Source organism: Sinocyclocheilus anshuiensis, unplaced genomic scaffold (genome assembly GCF_001515605.1).
Source record: "Sinocyclocheilus anshuiensis isolate Anshui unplaced genomic scaffold, SAMN03320099.WGS_v1.1 scaffold113, whole genome shotgun sequence".
NCBI lineage: Eukaryota > Metazoa > Chordata > Actinopteri > Cypriniformes > Cyprinidae > Sinocyclocheilus > Sinocyclocheilus anshuiensis.
This window is the reverse complement of record NW_015539827.1, coordinates 347,988-357,418: the sequence shown is the minus strand read 5'-3', so window position 1 is coordinate 357,418 and position 9,431 is coordinate 347,988. Positions and strand designations below refer to the sequence as shown.

Genomic DNA, 9,431 nt, shown 5'->3' with positions numbered 1-9,431 from the left:
CTAAATCATTCTGACCTCCCTCTCTGAGAGAAAGAGAGAGAGAGAGAGAGAGAGAGAGAGAGAGAGAGAGAACAGAATGCAAGATGAGTGAGACAGAGAGAAAACAAGAGGAGGGATAACACAATGTGAGGCGATTTATATGTACACTACTGATCAACAGTTTGGGGTTAGTAGGTCTACTTTTTACTGTAAAAAAAATGGCCGTGAATTTAACGGTAAAAGACTGTAAAAATGCTACAGTAAAAACCTGTTAAATGGTTAAAGGTAAGTTCCCTACTAAGTACTATGTACGGTGAAAAACTGTTTTGCACATCACATGTAATTTTACGGTAGTATACCGGTTTTGGAAGTGAAAAAGAACGTATAAGTTACAGTGAATAATTGTAAACTGACATTCCCAGAATTCCATGTGTTACATTTCAAATTTGAAGTTTGATGTGTTTTTTTTTTGTTTTTTTAAAAATAACTGTTTCTTCTTAGTTTTTTGTTAACAGTTTTGTACATTAGGGTTGTATGTTACATCTAATGTTGTTAAATTAATGTTTATTGCATATTTCAGTTTCATGTGTGTTACCATGATGGTGTTTAGTGTTTGTGTGAATGACACTGTGCACCTTCTAGATATGTTAGTATTAAACGCTGCTTGTGATGGGCTTTGGTTCATCATGTGATTTTCTAATCACTGCCTGCTTTTGGTGGTTATCAGTATATTACAAAGGTACAAAACAGATTTCAGTACTTCAATAGATGTATACATAATGAATGTATACATTCTTCAATAAATGTAAATTTAAGCTAAAACCATAAAATCTAAAATGTTGCTACCGTATCTTTTACAGTAAAATTCCAGCAACCACAACTGCCGTTTTTTTTACCGTACATTTTACGGATATGGATTTTTTTTTTACAGTGCATTAATACTTACATTGAGCAATGATGCATTAAAAAGTGATATTAAAAATATTGATATTACAGGATATTTCTATTTCAAATAAATGCTGTTGTTCAAACTCAAAGAATATCAAAGACACAGTTTCCACAGAAATATTTAGCAGCCACCGTTTTCAGTATTGATAATAATAATAAGGAATGTTTCTTGAATGCCAAATCAGCATATTAGAATGATTTGTGAAGTATCATGTGACATGTGCCAGCACAGGAATAAATTACATTTTAAAATATATTAGTTCTTTTTCTAAATTGTAATATTTCACAATATTACTGTATTACTGTATTTTGAACAAATAAATGCAGTCTTGGTGAACATAGACTTCTTTTGAAAAACATATATAAATAAAATAAAAATATTTTGAACGGTAGTGTATCTATCAAATGTAATACAAGCAAAACCGAGAAAAAATAAATAATGAACACCATTTAAATTTCAACAATACAAACTCATCTCAAATAATCAAATAAATAATTAAGCTGTGATTTTAAGTGCTTAGTGGTTTATATATTGTGTTACCGGTGTAATTGCAGTGGATGGATTTTCTGATCTGTCCACAGTTAGGTGGTCACTGCATGATTTTAATGCACAACATGGAATCAAAGAACCACCTGATGCACCTCAAAGTTAAATAAAATCATGTATTATCCCACTTAAACCATGGTCACTTGACAGCACTGACAAGTTAAAGCTGTTTTTGATGGTAGCAGAGCAAAACTAGACTGGAGAGGTAAAAATTACGGCTTGTTAGATATATCATTCTGCACGCTTTAATTCAGACACAGAGATAAAGTAGTGTTAAGATTACGTAGATATATATAAAATTCATTTATTTGAATGACTTATAACATTTTAATTAATAATTGAGAGAGAGAGAGAGAGAGAGAGAGAGAGTATGTGTGCCTGTAAGTTTATTTACTTCAAAAACAGTGGCATTACCACCTCATTGCTGCAAATTAATTAATAAACGTCACAGGGCAGCATTGACAACAAGTTGCTCCTGAAAGTTTCTTTGTGTTCAGCATGATCTCCAGTCTTGGTGTGTGAGCCTTCTGTGCGGTTTTGTGTGCTTTAAATGAAGGCTGCATATTGGAACTACCTGTGCATTACACGGTTTAAACGCACACCTTCCAGCCAATCAGAATCAAGTATTTAGATCATGGTATAATGGTAATATTAGGAGTTAAAAACTGAACAAAAGTGATTTTATCATATTAGTCTATATTAACAAACTAAAAGTATTGTGGGTATACTTCCAAAACAGTGTGTGTTTAAACATTTATCCTTGTGCAATGCCTTGTCTCATAGACTTGCATTGTAAGTGTATTAATATACACACACATGTTGGGTTTGATTTCAAGAATTCATGGATGTGTTATAATTATTTTATGTGGTGCTTGACACCATGTGGGTTGGATTGAGTTAGGAACATTTCTTTAAAGTGTGAAAGAATGAGAAATCTTCTTAGGAGTGAAGAAACAGAAGAGAGAAAGACATGAAAGAGTAATGGAGGACAACCAGTGTGGCCTAAAATCTGCAGTTTTAGGCCAAACAACATATCTACACCCCTGGCTATCTGATATACACCAGACACCAAAACCAGCAGCCGTAAGCGTCTATACACTTCCTCACTAAACCACTTGTTTTCCTAACCAGGGGCCACATCTGGGTCTCCAGCATACTGTAATACTGAATATCTGCGTTTCCGAGCAAAGGGTCAGAAGTGCATTATTTATTTTCAAATTGCCATATTATTCTGTGCAAAAGTGGAGAATGTGTTTACAGCTGTCGAGAAGATGAACTTTCATTTCTGTATTATTCAGTTTGGCTCAAACAGAGTGATTACGGACAACAAAACAGAAGAAAAGTTTGGGAGGACCCTGCGGCAAATGATAACCTACATAAAGTTTTGAACTGTGCAGAGCTGGAACCCTCTGGCTGAAAGCAGAGATTCACGTAGAGCTGGTTGACTTTCACTGAGTCAAATCAATGCTAACTACAGAAGGACACAGCAGGGAAAAGACAAATTGGCCATGTGATGTATAAACAAACCAGAAACCTGGGAGCTTCAAAACAAAACCAGAACTTGACAAGAATACATAAACTAGACTTGAAAGTATTCCTGAAGAAAATGCAAATGATACTCACTGCGATGCTTAGGTGTAATGCTAAGGTGTATGCAGTTGTTAAGCTATTCTGCGTGTTAAAGTGTGTGTAAGATAGGGGAAAGCTTAGCCACAGGCATTACTTGCATATGAATATAGATATGAAAAGCAATTACTGTAAATTAAACAAAATGAAAACTTGCTTGTGAAAATGCTTTCTTGAGCAGCAGTTTTCATTTCATTAGAAACATGCTAGTAACCCACCAAAACACCCAAGCAACTGTCTCAATGCCACAGCAACCACCCAGAACAACCTAGCAGCCAACCAGCAACTCCCTTACAATTACAGAGAGAGGAGTTTCAAAGATGGCTGCCGAGTGAAATGACTTGCCTTAAAGGGACTTTGATGGCCTAACCCTCTAAAACACCCTAGCAACAGTCTAGTAATGCCATAACAACAACTCTATTATATATACAGTCTCTATTATATTCTGATTCCTATATAATATTTTCAAGAAAGTGTTATAGAATTTATGGCACTAGATATGTCAAAGTAAGCAGAGTGGTAACTGTGTTTACATGATTTAGTGTCACGTGATCTTTCAGCAGAGGTGTAAAGTATTGGAGTAAATGTAATATGCGAGCCACTCCTGGCTCTTCTGTTCTCTCGCCCTAGCTGTGCAGGCTTCCACACTGGGCAGAGATTTGAAAGTCTGGCATGTCTCTTTGACTAGTGCATTTTTTGAGCCTATATTTAGTATAAGTAAAATACTTAAGTACTGTTAAAATCAGATACTCTAAGACTTTTACTCAAGTTGTTTTGGAATTGGTGACTTGTACCGTGTAGTGGAGTCATTTTCACTGTAAGGTATCTGTACCTTTACTCAAGTATGGTTTTTAGGTAATCTTTACACCTCTGTCTTTCAGAAATCATTACAATATGCAGATTTGGTGCTCAAGTAACATTTCTTATCATTTTCAATGTAGAAAACAGTTGTGCTGCTTAATAGTTTTGTGGAAACCATGATACTTTTTTTCAGGAGTCTTTGATGAACATAATATTCAAAACAACATAATCTATTGTAAAATATTTTGTAACAACCCTAGTGAAAAATAAATATACTAAAATGTATTTGAAATACATTTATTTCATGCTAAGTATACTACAAATGCATATACATTTTATGTACTTAATAAAAAATACCCTGCAGTTGTACTTTTGGTGTACTAAACTGGTATACTTAAAGTCTGCTAAATTTGAACAACTAATTTTGTGCTTAGTGCACTTTAATTGTGCGGAGGTAGCTCTGAAGTACAACTAAAGATATACTGAAGTATATTTGATTGTGCTAAAGTTGAACTATTGTAAGTGTACTTTAGGTACTCTTTAAATGTCTTGCATTTAAAGACAATATTATTCAAAGATCACACAGTCCTCATCAATAGCGACATTTCAGGTTTAATATTAAGAAATGTGCATTGTGCACAAGTAGTTTGTTGCAACCTAGAATTAAACTGCTGGTCTCGTCTCGTACTGTAAAGCTGCTATTGACACAATCTGCACTGTAAAAAGCACTATATAAATAATGGTGACTTGACTTGACTTGACTACTCCAAATAAAGTTTAACTATCATTTTTATATCAATAAGTCTCGATTGATATGTCAGTAAATATGTTAATAGATTTGAACTAGGGTGCTTTCACACCTGTAGATCGATTGCTTTGTTCTGAAACAGGGATTAAAATTATAAAAATTTAGCTTTTTATTCTTGGTGCGGTTCGCTTTCGCACGGCAAAGTTTCTAAACGGACCAAATTTGTTAATACAAGTCATGCGCGAGTAAACTGTTCTCTCATTGGTCAAAGTTCCACGGTTTATTTTCCGGGATTCCACTTAGCTGTCATGGCTGTCATCCGTCAGGATGGAACGATAACAGCTTCGCGGGATTATTGTTGTTTTTTTTTTGTAGCTGTCGTTATATTATTTTATAATTTTGAGCAGGAGTCCAGGATTAATCGGGAATACATTTTTAAAATGCACCTACTAAGAAGAAGAGCAATAAGACGGCACTATAAAATGAAAAAGTGCACTTTGATTTTGAATGGCGAAGACGTGCTCACCCACAGACATTCACAGGTTCATTTTGAAGTATTAGCAAAACAACAAAGCTAATGCTTTTCACGGAACTTCCTATTGTTTTGGCGCGGATCCGAGCGCGATTGCCGTGTTCACATATGCCCAAACGAACCGAGCTAAAAACGCGCCAGGTGTGAAAGCACCCTTATGAAATAAATGTATATTAAATATATAGCTTTTCCCCCTAGGAATACACATTTACTGTTAACTTTGATCAATATACTGCATCCTTGCTGAAGAAAAGCCTTGATTTATTAAAAAAATAAATAAATAAAATAAATAAATAAATAAAATAATATAAAACTTTTGGGTCTCCCGATCAGATGGATTTCTAATGAATTGACTGGTTTTGCTGATTTTGTCAGTGAAAATTTGACAAGCAAATCGTGACTGCACCTTTATTGAATGGCTCATTTTAAATGAAATGGCCCAAAATAGATCAACCGCTAGTCTATCTTTCCTTGAGCAGCTAGGATGAACACAATGATGAGTGAACTGTAACTTTACAATTCAAGCAGCTGGCTGAATTCCACACTGTGCTGCCATGGGATCAATCCCTCAACGTTTCAACTGCCTGAACCTGATCTAATACGACTACGAATTTAGTTGCATAATAATGTTCACACTGACACACAGACAAAGACACACACACACACACACACACTGCATACCTGGGAATGCCTGCAAGGTACGCAATAAGTCGTCTGAGGTCCTCCTGTCGTATTCTGTCATGGTTACTCCTGGCTGGAAATGTAAGGACTGGCCCTCCACGACGATCTCTTCCACCTGCAGGCCAAATCAACACACTATATAATTGACTGGAACAACAACGTCTGTGTCACTCAAGCATTAGTAAAATAGGGCAATGGCTAATCTTAAGAAACTCCAACTAGCCTACCTACTGTATATAGTGATGCTTTAGAACACCATGGACTACTTATCATAGCCAACCATGCCAAGTTGTGTTTAACTAGCTTCCGTTTTTGTCTAATACAGAATATGATGTCTCATATCATTGCTGGGGTAATATGATTGCTTCATATCGCTATTGCAAACCTACTTCCGTTACACTTTCTTTGAAGTGCAGAGGTGGAAGAAGGGCAAAATTGGAAATGAGTTATATCTCTACTTAGACAAGCTTAGCTGATGATAAGCAAGTTGGCCTGCCAAAGATTAAGATGTTCGTAAGCTATCTGGGTCAGCAGCCAGCTAAACACTCACTGCATTTCCCCAGCGATGCTGCTCTGCCTTTGAGCTCACATATCTAAGAGTGTTAATGACTGTCAATGCAAATACGTTTCCTCTCGTTAATATTCATAGAAATCCGGGCCTTTGGATATGGAGAGAACACTTCTAAATAAATGGCTTCGAATGGAGCGGGAAGCAAGTTTCTTTTTCACTTCTTAACTATGATGGGTTTTTTAGACATGGGACCATGGTTTATAAATTTTGGGGTCGGCAAGAGATTGAAATATTTTTTAAACAAGCCTCTTAGGCTCACCTGGGCTGCATTCATTTGATCTAAAATACAATAAAAAGTAATACTATGAAATATTTTTACAATTTATTATTATTATTATTTTAATTTATTTTAAAATGTCATTTATTTCTGAGATAGCAAAGCTGAATTTTCAGCAGCCATTACTCCAGTCTTCAGTGTCACATAAATAATTCCAACAATCTGATTTGGTGCTGAATTCACATTTCTTAATATTATCAATACTGAAAACAGATGTGTTCCTATATATTTTTGATGAAACCATTATACATTTTCTTCAGGATTCTTTAATGAATATAGTTCAGAACAAAAGCATCTATATTAAATATAATTTTTCTAACATTACAGTATGTTTAACGTTTGATTAATATTCAGCATCTTCTGAATAAAAGCATTACTTTCCTAAAAAAAAAAAAAAAGCTTACTTTTGTAACAATTACATTTATGCATTAAGCAGACACTTTTATCCAAAGCGACTTACACAAGAGGAACACAGCAATTCATCAAAAAGCCAACAAACATAGCCAGATAGACAACTACTGTAGATTAGGAAACCCAAAACATAGAATAATATATAGGCTCACCTGATAAGAATGCCACCTTTTCTTTAAGGATGGGAAGAACTTCAACAGCCTTCATGTCTTCATTTCTGTGGAACCCTGGAAGGATTCAAAAACTGGTCAGTCTCCAAAGCACATGATGACAAACACATTCACACAACTTGTAAACAGGAAAAGCAACACATGATATCATTTATTCATAGGTTGATTAGCCTACATTTATGAAACAGCACACTAGAACTATGGCAGGATAATAGCTAAAACATGCAGAAATTTATCACATTCATATTTTTTTGATTTACTTCAATGTGTTTAAAATGTGTCTGATTATATGGAGTGCAGTTAATAACATATTTAGTTCTGTATGTCAAGGCCTCCCGAGTCAGATACATGCCCGCTCCCCCCTCTCCTCCCCAACCCTGATCCTCATTCTCTCTCTCCCCCGCCTACTCAACAGATGGCAAGATCTTAATTAATCAACAGCTTCGCCAATGCATATAACATGCTAATGTGCACTCATTGACACCAATCTCCCTCAATACAAATAGTGTCAAAATCTTGCATTAAACCAATTCGCCAATTAAAATGTCAAACATATTACCCGTTTTAAGAATAACTGGGTTATACAAAAGATCAAAAAGTCAGTACCCAGTGAGCACATAAAGGTCAATCAGAATTCTGTGCTCAGCAAAAAGTATTGTGTTCTGCTTTAAATATCTTGTTGAACATCTGATTAATATCTTCTATACAGACACTTTTAATGTTTTCGAAAGAAGTCTTTTATGCTCACCAGACTGCATTTATTTGATGAAAAAATGCAGTAAAACAGTAACACTGTGAATTTTCAGTACTCCAGCCTTCAGTGCCACATGATCTTTCATAAATATTTCTACTATGCTGATTTCGTGCTTAAGAAACGTTTTGTCTTATCAACGCAGAATATTTGTGGAAACTGTAATATATATTTTTCCAGATTCAAAAGAACAACATTTACTTAAAATACAAATCTTTTGTAACTGTCACTTTACTGTCCCTTTTGATCAATTTACTGCATCCTTTCTGAATAAAAGTATTATTATTATTAATAATAATTGTACTTTATATATATAATTTATATTATTTAAAAACGATATAAAATTATAAAAAATAATTGTACTTTATATATATATATATATATATATATATATATATATATATATAACAGAATTCTGGAACTGACACAAGGATAACTTCTGCTGCCACATTTGGTGGTCCATACGCAAACAAATAATCTCATAATTGCCAAATATTCACTGGTTAATAGGCCTATACAATATTTATCTAAAAATATATGATAAAAAGTAGCCTAAATGTTCCAGACAAAATATATACAGTGCTGTGAAAAAGTTTTTGCCCCCCTCCTGTTTTTATTTTTTGCATATTTGTCACACTTGAATGATTCAGATCAAACTAATTTTAATATTACACAACGATAACCTGAGGATAACTGGCAATGAGTCTTTCACATCACTGTGGAGGAATTTTGGCCCACTCTTCTTTGCAGAATTGTTTTAATTCACCCACATTAGAGGGTTTTCGAGCATGAATGGACCGTTTAAGGTCGTGCCAGAGCATCTCAATCGGATTTAAGTCCGGACTTTGACTTGGCCACTCCAAAACCTTAAGTGTGTTTGGGATCATTGTCCTACTGCATAACCCAAGTGCGCTTGAGCTTGAGGTCAAACTGACGTTCGGACATTCTCCTTCAGGATTTCCTGATAGAGTGCAGAATTCATGGTTCAATCAATTATGGCAAGTCGTCCAGGTCCTGAAGCTGCAAAGCAGCCCCAGACCATCACACTACCACCACCATGTTTGACTGTTGGTATGATGTTCTTTTTATGAAATGTTGTGTTGGTTTTCCAGACGGGACACACACCTTCCAAAAAGTTAAACTTGTATCTCATCAGTCCACAGAACATTTGCCCAAAAGTCTTGGGGATAATCAAGATATTTATTTGGCAAATGTGAGACGAGCCTTTGTGTTATTTTTGATCAGCAGTGGCTTTTGCCTTGGAACTCTCCCATGGATGCTGTTTTTGCCCAGTCTCTTTCTTATTGTTGAATCATGAACACTGACCTTAATTGAGGCAAGTGAGGCCTGCAGTTCTTTAGATGTTGTTCTGGGTTCTTTTATGACCTC

At 35.1% G+C, this 9,431-nt stretch overlaps 1 protein-coding gene across 1 annotated transcript in view; it reads right to left on the bottom strand.

The window, feature by feature from the left end:
* The window catches only part of triob (trio Rho guanine nucleotide exchange factor b), a 147,276-nt gene that overhangs the window by 96,572 nt on the left and 41,273 nt on the right, over positions 1-9,431 (bottom strand). Inside the window, exons 2-3 of the mRNA XM_016480441.1 lie at positions 7,274-7,348; positions 5,863-5,977 (exon numbers count right to left, since the gene is read on the bottom strand). Coding sequence (XP_016335927.1) covers positions 5,863-5,977; positions 7,274-7,348 — 190 coding nt within the window. The remainder of the gene's footprint in view (positions 1-5,862; positions 5,978-7,273; positions 7,349-9,431) is intronic.